The 24,925-nt window shown below is 40.6% G+C and overlaps 1 protein-coding gene across 1 annotated transcript in view; it reads left to right on the plus strand.

The window, feature by feature from the left end:
* The window catches only part of MPPED2 (metallophosphoesterase domain containing 2), a 124,015-nt gene that overhangs the window by 68,767 nt on the left and 30,323 nt on the right, over positions 1–24,925 (plus strand). The window contains exon 6 of the mRNA XM_003206082.4: positions 13,030–13,255. Within this exon, the coding sequence (XP_003206130.1) occupies positions 13,030–13,255 (226 nt within the window). The remainder of the gene's footprint in view (positions 1–13,029; positions 13,256–24,925) is intronic.

The raw sequence follows: 24,925 nt of genomic DNA on the forward strand, positions 1-24,925 counted from the left end.
GGTTAGTTCTTCGTATGTCCAAGTCTAGCTTATTCTTTTGGTAATTTTCAATGAAAGAAAGGAGCCACAGCACTGAGTATTGCACAGTTCTTGGAAGACTGTTAATAATGATAATTGTTTGATCATTTCTTGGATTTGTTTCCCTGGACTATATTAAAAGCGCAGGGAATGACTATGTTTTAAATAGCAAACCATTGTGAAAACAAATCTTTAAAGTAATCAAAATAATTCTTTCACTTCCCTCTTTCTCCCAAATCCACAGTAAAAGAGAAGATAGATGTTTGATATCCCATCAGTGCAACGACCATACAAGTAGCACTGTCCAAATAGAGAGTTTTATGGGTGTCGTCATCAGATCCTTTAGCTGTATATCAGCTCTGGGAATGATTTCAATAGAACAGAAAGTCCAAGTATGTATTCTTTGTACACCACTGGTTTGTCGCTTAGAAATGAAATCTTGCATCAGAATATAGCAAGCGCAGAAACTCCCGTCTCTTAAGTTTTCACATCACGCACACCATATTAACTGCATCTAATTAAAATAAGAAATCTTCCTTTTTGCAGAGCATCACATTCCTGCTTAGAAGAACAATGGTATCAGGGATGGAGGAGTTGCTTTGAGCAGAGAGAGACTGGGACTAGGGGCAGAAAGCACTGCAGATTTTAGTATAATGTGTAGTGTTCAAAGAAATTTTATTTCATCATAAAGATTAGCAGGCTGTGTAATTCAATTTAAAGCTGGTTGGCAGTGTCCTGTGTATTACAGAGCCTGTGGGTGGGTTTGTTTGTTTGTTTTTAAATCACCACTCTATTTTTTAAAGTTGTATGTGACTATGCAACGTAGCATAGACAGCAGGAATGGTTTCTGGGTTTTGTGCTTCCTCCTTTCATTTTTGCACGTTGAGGAGTGTGTGAGATTACTTTAAACAGAGCTATAAAACCAGTATCTCAGTGAAATGCCTTATTGCTTTTTTTGGTTTGTAGATTTTTGCCTTTGTTTTCTTTTGTGGCCGGTCACTGGGAGTGAAGGTCTGCTACAAACATCAGATTGAGAGGTCGACTCAAGCTTAAAACCAAAATGACAGCATTTATTCACAGTACTGTGGACATTACTATGCAGTAGAAAAGCAACATGCAGCAATTTACTTTAATGCAAGACTGGCAGACCTTTATCTTACAGTAATTGCCTATACTGGGGGGGGGGTTAATAAATGTTCCAAGAATTACTGACTTTTTTTATTGAAGACAAAATAGACCGTTGCTTCTTACTAGCTATAACCAGCCTCTGTAGCTTGTTAATTAATCCTTGTTCCAGCGGGCTGAAGCCGAGGATTTGAGCTCTGACAAGTTCTGCATGGATTTTATGTATGGGGAATGCTCCAGTCGTGGCACAAAAGGGCTGTGAAGGAAAAAGCTGTGCAGTGCCACCTCTTCCCCTCTGCAGCACGTCTCTTAGAAGAGCTTGAAATCTCTGTTGGCGCTATTGAGAAATGATACTGATTTCAGAGGATGGCCGCTGTGTTTGTGGGCAATCTGATATGGCTGTATGGAGGGAAAGGGGAGGAGAACTCCCATTTCTGAACTTTTACTGGAGAAGGAATTTGTATTTTCTTTGTCACGTTAGTCACCCTGAGCATGGCAAGGGGAAAATAGGCACTTGGCCCAAGAGGCTGTTTCTGTGGGGTGGCTGTAAGACCCTTGGGCTGCTTCTGGCAGCTCCCCTGGTGTAGCTGAGAGCAACCATTTTTCTGTGGGGACTCGTCAGCACCCCGTGTCGGAGCTGATGGCAACGCTGGGCCTACACACGGCCTGCTTAGAGATGGGCTTAGAGATGGGCTTTCCGCACGCTGCCTCGAGCACGGAGCTTCTCTAGGCCCCAGCTCACATAGAGAGGAGCAGGCCGCAGCAGTGCCTCGCTTCCCTGAGCCGGGCCGGTCTCTGTTCTCCAGCATGCCAGCTGTGAGGTGATGGCTCCGGGAGCCTCGCTTGCTATTGACAGCGCGTTTAGTAGAGAAGGAACAAAGCAGCACAACAGGGGATGGTGCTGCAAGGAGAGAGGCAAGGAGATGCAAGACAAGCACAGAAGAGAGCGAAATAACATCAAACTGGGGGAGGGACGGCGTGCCCAAAGAAGAGAGACAAATGAGCGCATGGGGATATAAAGCAGTGAAGATTCACCTGCTTTTCCAGAGCTTGAATTTCTTTCCAAGTTAATACAATTAACAAATGAGAGCTCAGAAACAATTTGTACTTTTGAATTTCCTGTGACTTTTGATGAGTGAACCGTCAGGGCCCCAGGGTTATGCATGTCTTCTCTAATGAACCAGAATCTGTAATATTGCAGGCCAGGCATCAGGCATCATAGCTCCTTTTCTCCTGAATGCTGCTTTTTATTGTTCTGGGTAGCTACCAACAGAAACCTGGAGAGTTTTAGATTAAAACAGAGCTACAAATGCTAAAAAATTACCCACGCTTCCTTACTTTCTCTGAACTGCCCTTCCTCATGTGATCCCCTTAAATCTCTGCACTCCCTCAGCAACGTTTGCTATTTGCAGTCCCCGCTGTGAATGAGCAGCAAAGCTACGAGGCAGCCTTGAAATTTTCTGCTGCCTTCTGCAGGAGATTGCTCCTTAGTGTTGTCAGGAGAAGTTCATCCCTTCTGCTCACTCACGTCCTCTCTGGAAGCAGCGCTGGTTGCTAGGAATAAAACAGTGTTGGCCATACTTGTTTTCCCGAAGAAAAGTTCCAGAATAGCAGCCCTCCCCAACCCCTGGTGAAGGAATTATTGGGAGAGCACTGGGCTCTGTAGCGTTTACCATGGGGAAAGGCATTCCCCACATGCAGTCACCTGGCTATAAATCATAGCTCCACATCATTGGCTGGACACGGAGAGCAGGGAGGGACTGAGCGAGTGAGGATGGCTCGGGAGGTGCTGTGCTGGGCCCCTCACCTGGGCAGCCCTGCTAGTCAGTACTGGGGCAGAGGGCAGGAAAAGCTGTGGCTTTGGTGACAGACGGCTCTGGTTATGCATGCTAAAATGTGGGCTGGCAACAGACTGAGTTCTTAGAGAGGATGTGCGTACAGTTATAGTGGAAGCAATATAGCCATTCATAAACAAATGTTTCCGTCAAGCCAGCTGTAAAAACAATGATGGTTGCCTTTGAGGTGAAAGGGCAAAACCTTAGCAGAAAGGAGTATAAATAAGACATAAATTGTTACCTTTGTGTGACTGAAATAGCTGTTCTGTTCGTGCTTTGTCTTAATGGCCAGCTGCGACTATGGTCTCCTCTTTATTCAGCAAAAGTCAAGGTCTGCGTATCATGCCTTCTTATGGCATTTTTTCTTTTTTTCTTTTTAGTCTAGAAATGGGGTCTAAAATGGTTAAGTCAAGAGAGATCAAAAGAAAGCAAAGTAGATGAAAAATAAGAAATGCCGCATGTTCCAATGGTTAATGATAGCATTTAATTGCTGAGGAACATTTGTTCACCTACCAGGGTTTTGGTGTGTTCCTTTACACAAAAGGGAACTACAGATGCTGCATCGCAGAGGTTTTGCAGCACCTCACAAAACGGTTACTGTAAATTCAAGTGCACAGACAGATCTGTATCACACACACCCCCCCTTCAGCTTGCTTTAAAGGCATTTTATTACCTCAGTAGGTTGGGCACTGTTGCCCTTGTTTTAATAAGGAGCAGCGATGGCTGCAGCAGAGGGCCAACGGATTTGTAGCAGCAAGAATAAAAGAGGCAGGTTTTACCTTAGTTGTTACAATGAAAGCACGTGAACTTACACTGCAGAATGGAGTTATATTTTATACGGTGTTTTCCATTCATCTGTTGTGTTTGCTTTGCTTTGTGAGGGTGACTAGGAGGTACTTCAGCACACCGGTTTGTCTGCTGAAAGCTGACAAGCAGCACGTTGGATTTCTAGAAAACTTTTGTGTATATTTTCTTCTACGGGGTCCTGGCATGCTGCAGCATAAATAGTTTGTTGATGGAAAATCTGCAAAGCCTGAGGAAGAGAGGAGGTGGCAAAAATAGTCGCAGAGGTGAGATTTGGAAATCAGAACTTGCCGGCTCTAATTTCCACGGTTATTGCTTTCAGACTTTCCTTCTTTTTCTTTTAGTATTTGGGGTTAGTATATGTTAAGGAAAATATCTGAGACTATGTGCCATTCTGCTCGGGCAACTGTAGACGGCTAGGAAAAAAAGCCTGTGTGTAAGAAATTCAGTTCCTTGTAATAAGATGATACAGCTGGAGTGACTTGGTTGTGTCCTTTAGTAGCTAAGAAGTCTCTCTGTGGGCTGGATTATTAAAAGGAATTTCCTTAAAGGACTCAGGAGATTCCTGGTATCCAAGTTCATCTTGAAAGACTGTAATGGAATGTTTAGGTTTATTTAGAATAATAAATTCAGACATGGAATTCAGAAAACGGTGCTGGAGGTTCACAGAGACCTGCCTGTGTATTTTTAGTTGTCTGTAATTTCTGTTTGCATTCTCCCAGTACTTTGTTTTTTTATCCTCTGTAAAAATGTCAGGGAGGGACTGTGAAGGTAGTTCTGAAATACAGTGCATATTGCTGTCAGACGTGTATTGGTCTCCTTCTTGAAATGGAGTTTAGTTCAGGTTTTAGATTTTTTCCTCTTCTGACTTAAAAGAGGAAGAAGCAATTCCTAGCCAACATCAGCATCGCCATCCAAAAACCTGTGTAAAAAATATCCCTGAAAATCAGACTTGCTTCCTATGCTATGTGTTTACCAGTAAAATCACAACAAATGAGCACAGGATAGGATTTCCAAAGCAGCGAAATGCTTTGGCACATTGGAAAATGTTATGTTTTCAGAATTGCTGTAAAGCTCGTGTCCTGCTTTTAGACAGCAGTCCATGTTTCTAAAGCGTTTAAGATATTTTAAAAGAACGTTATCTTGTTTTTCTTTTCCCTTTCAGTTTATTTTACTTGTGATAATTCTTGCTGCTCCCGCTTATTAGTTTTGCCTTGCCTTTATTGGAATCTGCCCACACTACATTAATGTTTGGTGGTCCTATCTGAGCCCCAGGATTTTTTGCAGTTTATCAGCACTGTACTCAAAAATCATTGTTTTGCGAGGAAAGATTTCAATTCCACAACAAAAGCGAGAAGGTGTGTAGCAGATTCCTTATTCCAGAAAGAAAATGAAAAAAGTTTATCAAATGTTTCACTTAGGTATTTGAAAAAGAGCCATTTGGAGGAATTCTTAGGACTAGTGATGAGGCTTCCAGGCTGCGAGGCAGAGGGAAGTGCCTGCTTATGCTTTGTAAGCCACATAGACTGCACCTTTTCTTTAAAGATGAGAATGCAAATAACAGGAACGCATTCACTGAGGTGAGAAACAGGAGAATGTTTCCTACAATTCCTCATTTATGTATTAAGGTTGCTCGGTGGGCATTGGAAACACTATGGCACACGTCAATTTCTCAATCATGCTGTTCACACAAAACTCCCTGCTGAAGGCAGAACAATTTGGAGCAGGGTTTGGTTCTGGGTCCTGTGTCCGTAGTTCTCATTGATTTGTGGCAAGTTTTCTTTCAGCAACTGATGTCCAGAGCTTTATCTTTCTTAAGCAAGGATCTTATTTTGTGTAATGCCTTTAGCACTCTCTGGCCTTCGATGGTGTGAAAATGTAAAGTACATGAAAATACCAAGCCACTGTCTGTGATAATTATGATTAGCTTAATTACTTGCTGTATAATTGTTCTCAGGCTGACCTCCTTATGGATGACTTTTATTCATTTATTTTATATATTAAAAAAAAAAAGACTTAATTGGAATTGTAAATTACAGAAACAAAGGGTATATTGTGAGAAGTCCAGAACTGTTTGTGTCGGAGACCGCTGGTTTTGATGTTCTTAAGATTCAGAGAGAAAAATCGTTTAAATTGATACAATATGTGTGCTCTCAAGGTTCGTAATAACAACTACCAATGTATTATTTCAAAATCTGGAGAGTTTCCTTATAGAGGATTAGGTTATATAGCGTGGGGGGACTTTGAAAAGAAAATAGAATTGGGTATTGATGCCTTTAGAAATATTATTTGATGGCAATAAAATGTTCCCTGGAATTCCCTCCTGAATGAAGAAAATGGAGTTTGTTTGCAGTAATTGCATTTTCCGGTATTTGCTTTCGCACTTTCCAATATGAGTTAAGCCAATTGGAACTTGTGATTTCGTTTTGCTTATTGGCAAAAGTACCATGTAAATTGATCTGTGATGCGTTTATGGAGAATGCTTTGAAATTTTTGAAATAGAGATGGCTTTTTCTTATTAGATTGAGATAGTATTAGGTTTTGTTTCTATATTTTAGCCTAATACAATAGCAATCAAAAGTGTTCCTTTTCAATTTTGCCTTGATGGTGTTCAATAAGAACGTTTCTCTGTAGCCCCGCTGGTACTGAGAAGGCAGTGTTTGGTTCTGTTCTCAGCTTTGATACTCAGAGCTCAAGAGGAGAGCCAGCTGAAACCAAGCTGAGCTCACAGTGAAAGGACAAGTAGTTCAGTGAGCCCTGTGCAGTATTTCTTAGCGAGTTGATGCTCGTGGTCACAGGATCTTTACAGACCTGAAACTACAGGCAGTTAGATGCAGATTTCATGTAAACGTAAATATGAGGTGATTCTGTTGAAAGGAACACCCTTCGAATTAACACGACTGAAGAAGTTTTTGCCTGAAAACCCTCTCTGTTGTCCCACGTGACCTCTGTTTCACTTAAAGGATCTCTCTACAAGTGTGCACACAGCCCAAAAGCAGTCATGCTGCTCCTTTACGTATTGCTTCGTTTATGGGAAACAGAACAGTAGGAGGAACTGCCATTTCTGCAAGAATCACTTGAAAAAAGGAAAAGGCAGAATTAGGCACGTGGTTTGCAGCGAGGATGCTGTTTTCAGAATTTGCTAAATTTAGAGGGAAGCTTTCATAGCTGCAGCTTTCTTGATTTTAAGTTACGCGATTTTATTTATTTGTGTTTTTAAAAGCTTCATCTTTTAGGTTGCATAATTATGAGCCTGAAAAGAAAGCCTTATCGGGGGCTCGCAAGCAGGGAAATCTGTGCTACTTATGTTCCAAATTTCATATTTTTTAAGTCAATTCTGAGGACTTCTTACACCTACAGTTGGCAGTGCTGTGAGCTGCAAAATCCCGAGGATTTCTTTCTTTGAGCTTAGACTAAACAAAGCCTCCAGGTTCTGTTTCAAAACAAATAATTGCCGTGTATTAATGGCTAAAACTATTAGTGAAGCCTTCTGTTTCAAGAAAAGAAGTTTCAGTAACCATACTCCAACGAAATTCTAAGTTACTTTGAGATTAAGAAAGACCAACAAAAAGAACTCTGTAATGCCGTAATTGAGCTAAAGAAGCTGTGCAGCATTCAAGGGTTGCCGTTTATGTGATGGTACTTCTTGTCTGTTAAAGAGAAGAGAATGATATTAATCACAAACAGTTACATTAGAATAATGTTACGGTTGAGACATAAATACATAAAAGCAAGGAACTGTTCCCCATGGCAGAGTTGGATTCGATCAGACCACAGCTAACTAGGTTTGGCAGCGTATATATGGCCCTGGCTCGGGGTTTGTGCTGCACTTGGCGATGCTGCGGCCCCGCGTTGAGACAGATTCACTCCATTTGCCCAGATGGGAGAGAGAATGAATGGAAGCACTTGGTGTTAGGTTTGTTGATTCTGTAGGTTCAGACAGTGAGGCTGAGCACACCTGTGCCTGCGGTCGCTCAGAGAAGATGTTATAGGCTGCAATATCTTGGCTTTGCACAGCTGAGTTGTAGGTGCTGAGGCAACATGCACTCCATACTTCCTTGCTTTCATGGGTTTATGACTCAACCTTGGCATTATTGTAACGTAGTTTTTTGTGTTTAATGTTTCTTAGACTTGGTTTTCCATTGCCAGCATGGAAGAAATCCTAATGCATGAGTTTCAGAGGAGAAGGTAGCAGTCTGAACCTGCTGTGTGGCTCGATCAGCAAGTGTGAGTATTAACGCTAGAGCTGTCAGGCCTTGTGAAAATTAATGAAGCCTGACGGTTACAGAGTGAAAGGTCAGAGGCAGAGCTTGCACTTACGTAACATTTCTGTTTTGTTGTGTCTAACAGCATTTTCAACAAAGGGGAGCTTTAATGTGCAAGCTTTAGATTTATCACAGGAACTCAAGGGTCTCAGCCTTTGCTTCTCCCTGTGCTGTGGTCTGTTTTCCTTGCAAAAAGGCAAAACATTTAAACTTTCATTCATCGACTTGCCTTGCTGCATTGCCTATGTGCATTTTGCCTTAGTTTTCCTTCTCCAAATGTTCTTTCAGAGTGGAAAAAAAAAAGAAAAGGCGTCTGAACTGATGGAATTTTAAAAGCTGGTGGAATATTTTCATCGCGAAGATTTTGTGACTCTTGTGCTTTAGCTCTTTCTCCTTCTTTAGAAGCTTGTTCTATTTTTGTGCATGTTTTATAATTTTTCCACTCTTTTTATTTATTTCAGTCTTTAAACTTGTACAGATACAAGGGGAAGATGCATTGACATACATGGTTTAAGCTTTCAATCCATGTATCAGTTGGTGTCAGTATTAGCTTTTCCACTGAGGACTTTCTTTGCAAGTTGTTTGATCAAAACAGCCAGAAAATTTTTACAATCCATCTTACCCTAGAAAAGATGTTTGTTCTTCTTACCCAGTTTTGAATCCCTTTTACCTACAGTGAGCGGACTGTTACCCTTTATGGTGAGAGAAATCCAGTGTTTCATGTGAAAGCTCAAGTCTGTCTAACTGTACTTGTGCAAATTGCATTTGTTGCTGCTGAAGCTCGGAGCCTTTCAAATGCTCTTTTGAAATGCTGGAAGGAATTTGTGTGTGTTATGGTTGTACTGTAAATGCTGAGAAGAAAGTAGTTGCTGTCTGGAGATTCAGTGGGCTTCCCACGAGAAACCTCTGTGGGGAGTTACGGTGCTGCTGAACAGCACTGCCGTTCTGTTTAGTGATGTTTGCTGGCTGCCTTGGGCACTTGTGCAGCTGTGGCTGTGCAACTGATGGCACCCTGAGCTGCTGCAGTCACTGGAAGTCCCCAGGAACAGCACAGAATCAGCTCATTCCATACTTATCTCTGGAGGTGTATACGGTTGCTTATAGGTTTCGTGGCCAGTTATGACTTTGAAGCACGTATGGTACACTGAATTGGAGGGAATTGACTCGTGCAGGCATCTCACTAGTAGAGATTTTCCTTCTTTTTGAAGGGACAAAGATTTGCACTTCAAGGTTTCTAAGCCCAGTTCTTAGCATATGGCCAAAGGGTCTATGAGTCTGTGAAATGGACATGAAAGCACTTAACCTTTCATAGAAGTCTTGTGTGGTTTGAATAGCTAATGCATGTGTACAGATATTCAGAGCTTTGCATCAGAAGTATTTAGGTAGTAAATACAGGCTTCTACCACTATTTGGACAATTAGTATCACATTACCTACAAAACACAGTGTTTTTTAGGTAACATTAGTTTATGAAAATCTTTTTTTTTAAAAAAAAAAATTCTGAGTTAACATTTATTGCCAGTCATAGTCCTTTTCATTTCTGGTAGTTCAGCAGAACTTTGGTAGTGTGAGTAAGCTGGACTTGAGTGAAGCATGTCGTTAAAATAGAAATGGTTGTTCAAAGATTAGGATCAAATATTTAAAGTGAACTTAAACAAAAACAACAAAACAGCTACTTAGGTAAGTTTAAAAAACAAACAAAAAAAAAACCAACCTTCCTCCCCTAATTCTTATACTTAAATTCAGCCTATTTTCCATCTACCACTTTAAAGTAGTATTTGTGTTTGCTGCCAGTGAAGGAAATCCCGTTCTGCCTTAGAAGCCTGTAAAGCCTCATTCCTTACTCACTACATCAGTTTTCATCTTATCAGTTTGTTTCCTGACGAGCCGTGCTCTGCACCTACCAAATCCTTGTGCTGGCATAGAGGCTTAGTGGCACTGGAACGAGAACAAAGGCATAAAGGCACATTGGAAGATCCCCACACGTGTGTGCACTAGTGTAAGCCTTCTTAAGATTTCAGGTGCTCAAGTATAAGTGACTACTTAGAAGACACAGTGCTCCAATCATTTTTAGTAGCTTTTCGATTTCTCCTGGAAAACAGGTAAGTATTTTTAATTTAAATTTAGGTATTACTTGGGGAGTTGAGGTTGATCCCATCAAACACATCAACTCTTTTTCTAGCTTGAAAAATAATACTTACCTTTTCCAGATTCACGGTATAATATGGAATGAATAATAATACTGATACATGATAGAAAAATATAATTGTTGGGAAAATAATGAAGACCAAGTGCAGCTGGCAGAAATGCAGCGACGAAAAGTCAGAGAATACCTTTCAGCCTGTGTATTGTGCTGCAGTTGGCTCTCTTACTGAACAGTGTGGAAGCAGTAATGCAGAGATAAATCTAGTCAAGATGGAAACTGAAATACCATGGAGTAGGAGATTTTGTGTGTAGCTGTTCATGCTCCTGTATAAAGCACAAAAGGTCAGCAGATTATAGACAAAGGGCAGAACTGTCAAAGGAAGAAACGCCAAAATATTTCCTAAATTGTATCAAGAGGATGAATGTTGTGCACCGCCAGCAGGGCTTTCTGGAAGGGAAAACCTAAATGCAATGAACAAATAGCTAATCCAATTGCAGGTAATTTATTACTGTGATTAGTACTAGATAGTCTTTCCTCTGGGAAGAGGAAAGAAATGGATGAGACTTCCTCTGGCTTCTCTTCTTTGCTCGGGCCTGGCTTTTGGTACAGTTGTGTTTCACATCTCTCTCCCTTGAGTCAGCTCCAGTGGCTGTCACTCCAGAAAAGGAGAGTGTTTTAAACAGGGAACAGAGCAAGGGAGCCAGGTCAAAACTGTCCCCATCCTGTGGTAAATAATGACGTATGTATAGCTATGGAAAGAAGCACGTCTTGTCTTGCTCTTGCGTGGGGACGTGGACCTGCAGCAAACACATCTCCAGCCAGCACTGCTTGCTCTTCAGGTGTTTGTGCTCTTCACTGTATGTGAACTACAGCAGAGCTGGAGCTCACAGACAGACACACATTTTGGTCACAATTGGGATTTCTCCTCAAGGACCATGTTTCTCAGGCCATGCTGTTGATCCACAGGGCTCATCGGTACAGCTCTGTCCTGAGTTCCCTGCTTTTACCTGGCACAAAACCTGAGGCTCCTCTTCCATTGCTGGCACTCACAACCTGACTGAGCGGGGCCACGTTCAGTAAAATGAGTAGCTTTTTGGACATAAACTACAGCAATTACTGTCAGATTATTCTCTGCTGAGTTCAGATGTTTATCTAACATGCAAGATATTACATTTGCACCTTTCAGTAATCACTGCTCCCACAATTGGTCTGTCTTTTCATGTCCTATGTTTTCAAAGTAAGCCTCTTTTTAACACAGCAAGATGGAAAGCACTGGCTTCCAACACAGCGTCCCAGGTTTCATTGAACATAATATCAGGGAAATGTACCAATTTTCAAATCTCTTATCAAAATAAACTGGAGAAAGTGTAAAATGTGGACATTAATCTAGTAAGAGGAGAAGTTTTCTCTGCTAAAGCTGGCAAATGTTGATAATGTGGCAGAATCTTGAATCTGACATATTCATCCTACTTTTCTGAGGATGTAATCACATTTAGCATGTTTTGGGGGGACTGGCAGCTATGATGGGCATATCACACTGCACGCCGGTTGTCTCTTTTGTGTTTCCTGAGAAAAGAAAGCAGGAATTTTGCCTTGTGCCCAGGATTGTCAGAGAGCAGGAATTGCTGGTGCTTGCCACTTCTAATGTTTCAATAAAAATGAATTACAGAGATGCGTGTAGCAGACACGGGGAATGGAATAAGGTAGACGAGCATTTATTGCATCTCACTCAGCTTTCAGTCCAATGTAGAAGTGCAGAGTTACGACTGTATATGGCCTGCATTTTGTTCAGTCTTGAAATCTATGAAATTGTGTGTTTTTCTTTTTTCAAGGGCTTTATAACTTAGTTATTCTGTCCAGAATTAGCTGATTTTTGTGAAGAGGATGCTTATGTTCCATGCATAGTTTCTGTGTAAATATTGAAAAGCAGAGAGTCTGGGCTAGTTTTCTCTGAGCTTTTCTTAGGGGAAAGTTAATCTTGCTGTATAGGTGCTTACAGGTACTGTTAAAAGCTTCTTTTTAACAGAAGAAAAAACACTTTTAGAAGCTGCTTGAAACACAGTGTTTAAACTGTCAAAGCTGTGAAAGAGCAAATGCTCATGAATAGGGGAACAGTATTCGAGAGAAATACATAGCATCCAGCTCCTTGTTCCTTTGAGGCAGATGTTGGAAGCTGCAGAACAGGAAGATGTACGTGTGAATTTCCACACAGGTCTTCAGGACCCATGTTTTACTTCCAAATGAGTGGATGCTAACATCTACTAACATCTACGTGTGTGTGTGCATATGAGATCTGGGCTACCAGCACTAACGATTACGGTGGGTCAGTTGTTGCTTTCGTGGTTTGTGTAAATAACAAAAGGCCCATGAGAGTACTACATGAAGTGAATATATAATAATATATTGAATCCATCTGCTTGTACCTTTGTGGAACAACAACAAAAAAATCATTTCCTATATAATGGTTAGGAATATGCACCAAAGTAAAAGATTGGTTAAAAGACTAGAAGACGACTCACAGTGAAGGCAGAGGGGGGATGTTAGACTACTTTTAGTTTTAATGCTAACTTGCATGTGATTTTTGGCAAGTCTCAGTGAGACAGAATCTGTGAAAGCACTCACTTTTTATTAGGATGTTTCTTTGTGGCATTATTTTACATTTCAAAACAGTTCAATTCAATGGAAGAGAGGCGGTATTAATAACTTCTGCTCAAAATGGAGATGCACACAGATTTTGGGTATTTCATTCTGTCACTGCTAGCTGTCTACTTATTGTGCTGGCAATGAGGTGTGGGAGAAGAATGTGCTAATTAAGTCCTCTCTTTTTGTTATTTCAGGAAACCTGCCATATGAATATAAAATAGTGATCGCTGGGAATCATGAACTGACATTTGATAAGGAATTCATGGCAGACCTTGTTAAACAAGATTACTACCGCTTTCCTTCTGTGTCCAAATTGAAACCAGAGGACTTTGACAATGTTCAGTCACTCCTGACAAATAGTATTTACTTACAAGATTCAGAAGTAACAGTTAAAGGATTCCGGATATACGGTGCCCCGTGGTAAGTCTGAATTTAAACTTTATTTGCTCTTGATTACTTAAACCACAACAGGAATGATTCCTGCTGAAAATGCACCAAGCTGCTTTGTTGCTTTGCCCTGCAGAATAGTATCAAACCTAGCTGTTAACCACTCTGAAACAATGGCTGCATTCTTTCTGTGCATAAGTATGCTGCATGTGGCCATCTGTGTGAAATAAGGGGAAAAAGTTGTCATCTCTCTTCTGCCTGCTGAACACACTTAAAAAATTATGGACTCAGTATCTGTTCTGTGCTTGTGGATTAACTGAAAGAGCATCTTAATGTGTATTAGGGAAGGAAGTTCCATTATATTGTATGCTATTTAGACGTTTGTACCTGCTGCTCTACTAGATTGGTATGGTAGCATTTAGCACACGTGTAGCACAAGGCAGCAGGTGCTTTGAGTGCTATTTCAGATCAGTTACAGGCATTGTTCTCTTCTGCTTGTCAAGTTATAATGATATGATCTTGAGGCAGTTTTGATTTCGTTCAATCCCTGAACCAACTGTATGCAAGAGGAAAATTACTGTCCATTGTTGTTCTAAGGAGACCCTGTCTTGTTTTCTCCATGTGTTGAATTGCAGTGCCTGTTATCTCTCTGTGGAGCCTTTGAAATCGTCTTAGCTTAGTCAATATGGTTTTCACAGAATCACTAAGGTTGGAAAAAACCTCCAAGATGGTTTAGTAGCATTCATTTTAAAATCTTACACTAGCAACAATCAAGGTTTTTTGAGCCTCCACTGGAAAACCCATCTGCTGTGGTGGTGATCGTTGTGCTAGTTGGCATTCTTAATTGTCAGTTGAAGTGTTCAGATGCTGATTTATGCACACCTGTAAAGAGAGTTTATTTTAAGCTTATAACTTATATTTTTGGTGTTAGGGTGTTTTGCAAGTGAATGTAGAGGAAGAGGAAATAAAAAATATTAAGCCAAAGAATGGGGCAAGTGTATGAGGACATGAGAAATTTTCCCCTTTTCTTGTACTTCTTCATATTTCTCCTTACTGTTCACTTAACTCTCAGTCTTTGGTAGTTCATGTACACAGAGATGTTTCTGACAATGCTTTGTAGATAATATTTTTACACTGGTGCTGGCTAGAAAACACTGATGGAGCTCTGTCTGAAATCCTTCATTTAAACTAGCTTAACTCAGCCTGACGTTGCTTAACTTAACTCTCTAAATCCTGTAGCATCATCTAATTGGGAAGGATGGTCTTAATTCAGCTTGGGAGCCATCTTATGAAGACATTTCGTAGTGGTTCTTTTCACTCTAGCAACATTAAATGCACAGAAGACAGAGCCCATAAAAGCCCTACAGAGGGTACCGTGGATTTGAGACTTACAGCTGATCATCCTGCAGCGTGAGCTGCGAGCTAAGATTAAGATTGTGCTCAGCTTATTTCATGTGTACGCATGAGACAGAGGGCTTGCATTCTGCAGGCATCCAGTGATTGCAGTGTGTAGGCATCTTTTCAAATTTATTTGAGACAGATTTCTTGGAGAAAGAGTTCCTGAAAGTGATCTGGATGAGAATGTAGAACCCAAGTCTCAGAAAAGGTATTTTTGTGAAAGAGAATACTTGGAATTCTGAAATGGGAACCGTGTGAAATGCCTTTTATATGTGTTAATGTTTGTGTACTGGCAAAACGTGGCAATGTTTTCTGCCCTGTGGTTTCCAAATTCATAATGACAATTTGTTATCCTTTAACTTCCACACACATTTAGAAGTGTTTCATTTTGCACGTGTACACGTGAATTTAGAATACTTGTTCTGAAATATCAAGGGTTAAGTCGTCAGAGTTGATTTTCACTGTAACGAACAAGTGACGTACATATTCTGACCTTTTCATGGCAGACAAATCTTAATTCTTCCTCCCTATCAATTCATAGATTGATAACTGAGCTTTTCCAATTAATGATTGCTGGGAGTTTAAGCTGGATTGCTAGAAAGACAAGTTGAGCTCTGACCAAGTCCTGCTTTTGTTCTCTCTTAGAGGATGTTTCATCTGTGGTCAGCTGTAAAAAAAACAAAAACAAAAACAACTTGTCAAATCATGTTCTGAAGCAACTGGTGATGAGAATTTGATTTGGGGCTATCACTTAGAGTGCAGCTTTTTAGATCAGTACGTGGAGTCTCGTTAGAGGATAGATTTGTTGGCTTTGTGGTATTGTTGTGTGTTTGTTTGCTTTTAGCCCTAGGAAGTGTAAAAATTAAGTGTTCCCTGCACTCTACTTGGTTCTTGAGAGGAAGGAAAAGTCATATCAGATACTGGAAAAAATCTGTTTCAAATCTGATCTGTGCCTGGAAACTGAGACAGAATAATCAAATGAGCATTTTGGCACTTTTTTTTTTTCCTTCTCCTCCAATGATGTCTCACTCTACTACCTATAAATCTTTAGATTACCCCAAAGGAAGAGAATTTGTGGTGGAGTTGTATGTATTTATGGCCTCCTTACCCCAATTAGTTCTGTCACAGATGTGGAACAGTGGTCGTTAACCCAGAAGATGCTCCAACCCTAAAATGAGATAAGTTGGCATGTTCAATTTATGTGCATTTTTGTATTTCCAGAGGGAAAAAAATCTCATTTGCTGATAAAGCTACTGGTTTTAATTTAAAAAGGGGGATCAACCCAAGAATAACAGCTGTGATTCTGGAGGCTTCAGCCTGTCGGAGGATTCTAAGAAGTAATTGCCAGAAGACTGGAAAAACTGGCTATAAGTCATTTATCTATTTAGAAAATGTAAATTGCTAACTCGGTGTAACTACAGAAAAGAAATATCAGTCCATATTCATTACGTCTTATTGCTCCTGGTGCATCTGAAAGCTTCCTAAAGACCTGAGAGAATTCAAGTAGTGCCTCCTAACTTACAATTTAGTAGAATTTGTGTGTAGAAAATAACTTAGAATACACAGGAGCATTCATGTGTATTTGCAATTGGAATGTGCAGCGGTGCATATCAACAGCCTCTAAGGAGCAGAAAATTTGAATTTAGCCTGATGGTTCTGAGAGTATTAAATGGCATTAGCTGAAGGGGACTTGGAAACAGAGCAACAGCCTCTAGCAGAGGAAGGAGCAAGGTGGGACGCGAGGCACGCTCTGGGCTCTGCTCACTTTCAGAGGAGGAAAATCTGACAGATGTTTTCACACCTTGGGAAGGGGATTCCTGGATGTGCCTCGAAAGGAGTAAAGTGGCTGAAGGTTGCCCATTTAGTCTGTAGATTATCCACCACATTTTTCTTTCCTTTCTGGTCCTTCTGACTTTGCTCTAATAGTTTATCCTTCATGCGGTCAAAACTCTTCAGGACTCCAATAGAAAGATTTTACCCTTCATAAATGTGAGATTAAGGCTAGTTACTAAATAAGACAAAATTACAAACAGTAATGGATAACTGAAGTTTAAATTTTAAGGCTCCGTATGTCGAGGTCACATAAGCATAACTCATATGCTGCTGCATCTTTAGGAGGGTAGGCAGAGGCCCTGTGCTTTTATGCATCTTCAGGTAGTGAATATGTCTTAAATGATCACGTATTTTACTTAAATTCAAATGTTATTACTTTAAATTACATGCATTTAAATAATGTTTGTAATTGTTCATCCGTGCTGAGGTCTGCATTTACTTTAGTGTGCTGCTGACATTTGAATGCAAATATGCAAGCAATGTCTGGATTTGGAAAAGGCTTTAAAGCAGTCAAACCACTGGAGAGCTACAGTTAACAGGAGCCAGAGTTTGCTTGAACCACATTTTGACAGAAACAGTTATTCAGGGAAAATATTTGCTTATTTTGTCTTATTTTGTCCAGCTCCTCAGCTAGCTGTTTTTTGGTTTGTTTAAAAGACACAGAAAGCTGAAATGAGAAAGTGTCGTGTTAAACTTGTGTGTGCTTAGAGCTGCATGGTATGTAACTTGATGAATAATTAGATGATAGGTTTATTTCTCAATTTTAAATTCTGTTCTCCGTAATGTTTCACAAAAAGTGTCACGGGTGTAAAATCTCATGAAGCAATCAGTTACGTTGGTTTTTTGCTATTAAAATATGTGGGCAAATTCCACCCACATGCAACGGAACAAAAAGTGAAACTGAAGACCAAATAATTTCAGCATAAATATTTGTTAAAATTGCTGTAGAGATGAATGTTTTTGAGGAGCAGAAATGTTTTGCATAAAAGCTAATTTGGTCTAAATCAATGCATTTTAATGGTTAATTGAATCGACTTTATGGGAATAATGGAAAAGCACAAACGTCAAAGACAAAAATTGATTATTTAAATAAGGGCTCAAAACCTGTGATTTGCATCACTGTGCGTAAAATGGCTTTGTTTTGAATGAAGCTGGGGCTAAAGCTCTTCCCTTCTGACAGGAGCGGTGCCATTGTTAGGCAATGTCCTGCACCTTTGTCAGGTTGCAGCTTGCTCCGCTCTCAAGAAGCCAAGCACAAAGCTGGCCTCCCAGTTGCTTTTAATGAATACTGGTGGGTTTTTCCTATGTCCGAGAGTTTGATCTGGAGGGTGATGCAGAGGTCAAGAACAAACGAGTGGTTGTCGCTCACCTCTGCGGAGCCAAGGCTTTCATTTGCTTTTTTTAGTAACTCTAGAGGAAGTGCCTGAACTTCTTTTTCAGAAGCGCAATTTTAATTGGCATAGATAATGCAGCCTTAAGAAAGCCTTGAGAGAGAGACATTTATTCATCCGCGTTAGAAATAACAATTTTTGCACTTCTCTTTTTAGAACCTTGTCAATATTGTGGGTTTTGTCAAAAGGCTTTTGCATAAGGTTTAAACTTTCTTCTGTAACTGTTTCTTTCTCCGCTCCGTTTGCAATTATATTTTAATTCAAGCTGCTCTAAGTTAGCACATCTCCCTCGTTCTGATCAGCGTCCTCAGACTTTCTGTTTATCCTGTCAGAAAAGCGTCAGATGTTGGTTGTTTTTTTTTTCCCCTTTTCAATTATAAGTTTTGTAATGCATCATGGATTTTGCTGACAGTCTTTAAGTTCTTGAAATAGCAAGCAAATTAACAGCAGATATTGAGTGTGAGGACTGGAAAACCGATTGGCAGCTCATGTGGTAGGATTCAGATATACTGATGGGTTGGAATGGATCTCATTTCTTTTATTTCATAGTCTTAGCTGGCAATTAACTTGTGCCTGGAAAAAAGAAAACAAGGGAGGAATAGAAATTGAACTACTCAGCAATAAAGATCTTCTTTGCTGTTTAGTGGTGAGGAAACCACGGGGAGGCTGGGCAGCAGGCTTGGTGATGTCCCAGTTTTCACGAGTTCTAGTTTCTTCAGTAGAAGCAACCGAGCAAAGTGTTGGCAAAGACTGAAGTCTTCTGTCTGTGTGCTGAACAAACGCCCCACCGCTGTAGCGTGCTTGTGTTAAAAGGTGCAGGCTTCTGTTTCGTTTTTCTTGGCATTTGTCCCTCAAGCTTCTCATTTTAAGATGGAAGAATGTGTTCCCCAGGTCCAGATTGCGCTGTTTTGTTTACATTTTTTGCCTGGTTGGGAACACCGCTGATTTTTCTTCAGTCTGCGTGATACCAGATTTGCTCTAAGCTAAGTGTTTTCCTCTTCGCTTCTAAAGGCTTTTTGATTTTATTTTTCTTTAAAGAAATATTGGAATGTCTGCAATTTGAAATAGGTTATTGCATAAGTGATTTTAAATCCTGGAGCGCTAACCTCTCCTAGCTAACTTACTTTGGAAAGCTGTGCACCCCAGCACAGGAACAAATGATAAAGCCTTAAACTTTCCTTCGAGCTCGGCTTCAACACAAATAAGAGCTTTGGGGAATTCATTGCTGGTTTAACATGCGAACTGTTGATTTATGGGTGGAAGTCTAGCCAGTTCAAACAAACAGGCATAAAATAGTGGCTCTCCTAACTCTTGAATTTTCCCTATTGTGGAGACAGGGATTTGAGCTTCTTCCGCGTAGTACCAAACTGACTGAGGCAACTACGCTGTGTCTCTTAATTCCTGGACCATTTTCAGTTCAGTAGGCGCTAGGCAAAACAGCAGAGGTCCAGAACGAGTGTCACCTGTGCTTTCCAGAGGCTAGTTAATGCTGGTGATCTCATGCTCCTAGATTAAAGTTAATTTGCTCATCAGCAACATAATTTTGATGTGTGCGTGTTTCTAGACCAGGTGGAAGAATTTCCATTATTCATACGATGGTGACGATGAGGTTCCATGCTGTGATGGTGATAAAAGTAGAAGAGAAATGGAGGAGCAATCAAATTTGAAAAGCAGTATATGAGTGTAATAAAAGCAAGTCATATAGCAAGTGACTAGATTTTGTTAGCTCCCAATGAAGGCTAAGATTTCTCATGACTATCTTGAAGATTATTTGGGTTGTATTTATCTAATATTTATTGATCAGAGTGCTAACTTTAACCAGTTTAAAATGCTTAATGGAACTCACAGAGGCTATGAGATAAAGCAGAAATTGCAATAGCACTCCAAATAAGAGAACACTGCTTGTGAATCTGAGCGTAGATGGAAAGGTCAGGAGTGACAACTACATTCATCAGATTTTCATGAGAATCCTTGCAGTAGAATAGATTCAGCATTTAATTTCACAAATGCTCAAGACTCACGGATTCAGCTGAAAATCAATGAGGCCACTGGGTATTTACCACCTCTAAAATGTTTAGGTGCTAGTTAATTTTTTGGTTTGTGTGTATCTCAAGTATGGGAGCCGCTGCCGTTCCTGACTTTACCAGTGAAGCTTCCTCTGAGCAGGATGTCAGTGTAGTCAGAAGGACTGGTTACGGTACCTGCTGTCATTGTGTACAAACAAGAGCACGCTGGCTGCATGCACAGTGTGCAGGGAGAAATTATCAGTTACCACCTAGTAACTCCATTCCTTGTCTGCAGTATTTTGGTTGAAGTATCTCTGCACAAGGTAGCAACATTTAATGTGCTTCGTATGTCATGCCTGGAATGGTGGGTAGCACTGGCAGAAAGCTGTGTGGTCTGCTTCCTCAGAAAGGCAGTTTATTTACTGTAGTGCCCCTTTGGGAAAGGCTTGTGAGTTTGTACCCTGAGAAAATACTTAAAGACTGTGCATTGCCTCAAAATCTATGTGGAAAAACAAACAAAAAAAAAAACACAACCTTTTGTAAGAAGGAATCTTTGTCTCCTTTTCCTGGCACAGATCTTAATGCCTCTTGTTTCCAAATCTGGGAATGTAATAAAAAGAAACCCCAAGAAAAACCTTCTCTGTAACACCTCTCCTGGTGTTCCATCTGGGCTGCTTGGGACACTTCCATATCCTGCATTGCAGGAAGGTGTAGGAGAAATGGGAACTGAGCACTAACCTGCTGAAAGCTGCACTCCTACAGGTTTTCAACATGGGATGCCCCAGTACGCGGTGATCAGGAGTATGTGCATCAAAACTTGTTTTTTCAGTTCTTAGTAGTTCCTCTCCTTCTGCTTGTGAACCTAACGTAGGTTTTATATTTGCTGAAAAACTTAGAAAATACCATTTTAAGGCAACATCTTCCATTGTCTAACTTGAAAATGCTTTTTAATTAACTCCTGGATTTAAAAGTTTGAGAATGATACTGCTGGCGTTTGTGTGATTATAGCACTGCAAGAGGCTGAGTTTAGGGAAAGCCTAGAAAATGTGGAAATAAGCATAAATCACTCTGGTAGAGCTTGATTTATCGTTTAATCTTTCTGTCAATAAAGAGATACTTTGAAACATGAATGAGGAATTGTATCCTCTTCGAAGTTAAAGGATTTCCTTAGTTCACTGAGGGTTTTGGGCACCAGATTCCATGTCTGCTCAGCATCTCTGCTGGGCCTTAGCAGCAGCTGCTGCTGTACTGCAGTGGCAACGGAGCTTGAGCCTTTGTATGCCAGCACTGTAATTGCTGAGCTACGTCTATATAGCTGAAAATTTTATAACAACTTTCTGCAAATTTTCTAATAACCTCATCTGAACAAAAAAGATTAAGTGATATTTAAGAAGAAAATAGCCTTTATTTCAGAGAGAAGTTTTGATTGTGTTGCGTAAGTTTGGAGTTAAAATACAGGTTAGCCACTGGGAGATGCACAGAAAGCTTGCCCATCCAGACATCAACAGCTTTAGCACAGAAGATGAGATCTCACTGTAAGGATGTGTCCTTAGCTGGTAATTACTAGCAGTCAGGCTACCCGGAGTTATGCACCTTTTCTTATTTATATTCCGATCCTGTAACCTTCCCTATTCTCATGTGCCTGTGTTCTATTAATCTGCAAAACAGGGCTCGACTTGTGATTAGTCCTTAGAGGTTGTTTCTATTAATCAGGCTGCAAAACAGGTCTACTTGGATGTTCTGCTGCAAGTGCTTAATGTGCTTTCCTCACCGGTCCACAGGGCTGCTGGGCTTCTCTTAAATAGCAATGAAATTAGAGATGTCTGCTGCACTTGTATGTTTTTGCATCTTGATTGTGTTGCTGTGGGCTGGGGAGAACGGAAAGAGGAAAACAATTGCGGTCCCACAGAAAAGTGCTCGAGTTGGTGCTGTTTGTGGCTCTGTGTGTTTGCTGGAGAGCTGAGCACAGCTGCAGGAAGGAGCTGGTGCTGCAGAGTGCTTGTGGGCACCCCAGCATTGTGTGTTAGAGCTGGAATCTGAGCTTCGATTACAGAAGGAAGGTGAAGTTCGTAGCTCTGCTTAGAGAGTTTTAAAGAAGCACCTGGCCCTGTAATAGTCAGAGTTGTTGAAGATGCTGTGTATTTTTCTGGGGGAGGTAAAGGCTATGCAGATTTCTACTCATCTAAAGTAAATAAAGATCAAGGCGTTGGTGGAATATAAATGGAAAATGAACGCTATACGTAACGCTCCCATTATTAGAACATATTGTAAAATTTGAACAATAAACAACATACGTGGTGAGAAACTAATTTAGTTTCATTATATATCACTAACTATAAAAGCTTAACAATTTATGATTCTAATTAAATATACTATTTCTTCCTGATAGCAGGAAAGCATCTATTTTCAAAATGCGTTAGAGAGACAAAACAGATTCCTAGCTATTTTCTCCTGCGTTGTTCATTTGGCTGGATTATTATTGCTTTTAAATTTCTGTTACAGTTATTACATATTTCCATGTCAGATGAAGACTGTCTGTCACTGACCTGAAGAAATAGGACTGTGTGCTGGAGAGCAAGCAGGAGGAGAGGCAGCAGGGTTTGTCTGAGCACAGTGCTGCTCTCACTGCCTGCATGGCCGTTTTTTTTTTTCATTCCACAGCACATGCCTCAGTTTCACCGGCACACGGGTTGGGCCCCAGTGAAGTACACATCTGAATTGCTGGCTGTGGAGCAGCACAGGTCCTTCGTGGCGTCAGCTGCAGACTAACTGCTGATTGACAAGGCTTTGTGCTGCCTCCCCTGACACACACTGCTCCATTGGGCTGTTAGTCTGCCGTGACCTTTTGTGGCCCCCAGAGCAGAGGTAAATGCCAGTGCCGTGCCTCCTTGCTGGTGCTGACACAGTGCAGGTGCGATTCTTGAGGCTGCATCGCAGCACCGACGTGATGCTGACGCGCAGAGCTGAGCGAGTGCCTTCTGCACACCCCCCTAACCTGTGTCAGAGCAATTAGGGCAAACGGGTCCCCAGATGTACCGTGCTTAGCAAACACTTTGCGTCCAGGCGTGTTTGCTCCTGTGCCTCGAGGAAGGGCTGCAGGGATTCTAGGTTACCTTGTTCTTTTCCCCGTGGCAGGTTGGAGGCGTTCCAGCACACTAATAACCCTTTGAAGGTACCACGCAACAAAGCTGGCTTTTGCAGGTTTGCAGAGCAGTGATAACAGTCGTTTAAACCAACAAATTAGGAGTGGTTTATAGCATGGAAGGTGTTTTTCTTTGCGCTTCTAACCAGCTTTAGGTAAGGCTCTTTAAAAGCCACCGTTGTGAAGGATGACATACATTGTCCTTATTAGGAATTCAGGAAGAAACGGAGCCTAAATGGTTTTCTGTAGTCCCTTTCTGGTCATTTCATTTTCACCATCTCTTTCTACTGATATTTTTCCTTATCGTCTCCTCAGTTATCAGAGAAATCACTCTTCCTGCATTGATTCATTTTGACTGGAGTCTGGAAGGCAGAGAGAATCAAATTAACTAATATTTTACTTTTGCATGTGATTAATGCTAATGCTTACAAAGAAGAAAATACTTTACTGTGATTTAATTTTCATTCTCCAGTTGATTCCCAGTGATTTAATTTTGCAGAAGGTTGTCTCCCTGCTTATTGTCCCTTATGGAATCGTGTAAGTTAGAGATGGAAAAAGACCTATTAAGTCGTCCTGCTGTTGCAGGGTTGTCTCCTGCACTGTATTTTTGAGTGCTTCGCTGCAGTTCAGTGAGCGAAGGAAAGACATTTTAGAAACTTCCCTTCAAGATTATTCCTTCGTTTGGTAGGTGTTATGCGTGGGGACTAATGTTCCGCTTACATTCTGCCTACTTGTATTTTCTTTCTTTAAAGATCCAAGCTGGCTCACATTTGAAGTGCCTGAAGCCTTCTTTACCTTTCCTGATGTTTGTGTCTCGTGCCTTTCAGCTCCTGATCCAATCACTTTATGTATTCAATCTTTGTAATCCTTCCAGGTTCATCTTTCTTGCTCTATCTTAATTTCTGATAAGGCGGTTGGCATATTATTTATTTTATTATTAATACACACATTTTCTCCGGGTGGTCTTATTCTTTTCATGTTTATTTTTTTAAATCTTCACCAGAAGCTGAAAATCTCAAGCCTGATGTTTTGCAGGACCATCACCGCTAACATAATGGATGCTGAGTGGGGACACTTGGCTAGTTGGAGCGCTGATTTAGTATGGCAGCTGTGTGTGCCATTGCTTCTGCAGGAAGTCCAGTCTTGCATTGCGTTGTCTTTTTGATGTCTTGTGATACAACCGTGTTCATGTTGCAAGCTCATACATAATTTGCTGTCAGCTGCCGCCCTTAGGTCTTTTGTTTCAGCCTAACGACTTTCAGGTTTCTCCCCCTCTCTGGTTATTTACATTTTAAAATTCTTCTCAGCTGTATTAGCCTTTATTTTTTCAGAAGGAATCCCGTTTATCTGTGTTTCTAACCTCCTTCTACGTGAATTTCTTTCTCCTCCTCATGTTTATAACACCTCGCACTATATTGAAATCTGTGAATTTAATTAGCGTTTTGTTTACCCATTCTTCCAGATCATTAATAAAGATGTTAAATAAAACTGATCCTAATACCAGTCCCTGTAGCATTCTGCTAGCACCTCCCTTGTGCTGCTGCAGTCTATTTGTTTATAGCCCTCCAGCCACCTTTCGTCTATGGGATGCTTCTAACAGGCAAGCCAATTCCAGAGCTTTTCCTAAGTACTGTATTGCGTTTTGATGAAGTCTACGGTGATATAATCTAACATATTATTTTTGTATTTTAATTTAACTTTTGCAATTTCCTTTCTTCCTCCAGCATTTAAAGCTTTGGACTGTCTTTTGTTTGTCAGAAGGCATTGCGGGCAGAGCTTTCTTATGCTGTACTTACGTATCTGTACATTTGAATTTTCATTCGCGTGTTTGCAAAAACAACAGGAGACTCCTGACTTCATTTCCAGTGCATGCATCAATCCTTGTGAAATTCCTAAGATTTATCTATCTGCTTAAGTTTAATTTGGGCTTAAG

This window comes from Meleagris gallopavo, chromosome 5 (assembly GCF_000146605.3).
Source record: "Meleagris gallopavo isolate NT-WF06-2002-E0010 breed Aviagen turkey brand Nicholas breeding stock chromosome 5, Turkey_5.1, whole genome shotgun sequence".
Lineage (NCBI taxonomy): Eukaryota > Metazoa > Chordata > Aves > Galliformes > Phasianidae > Meleagris > Meleagris gallopavo.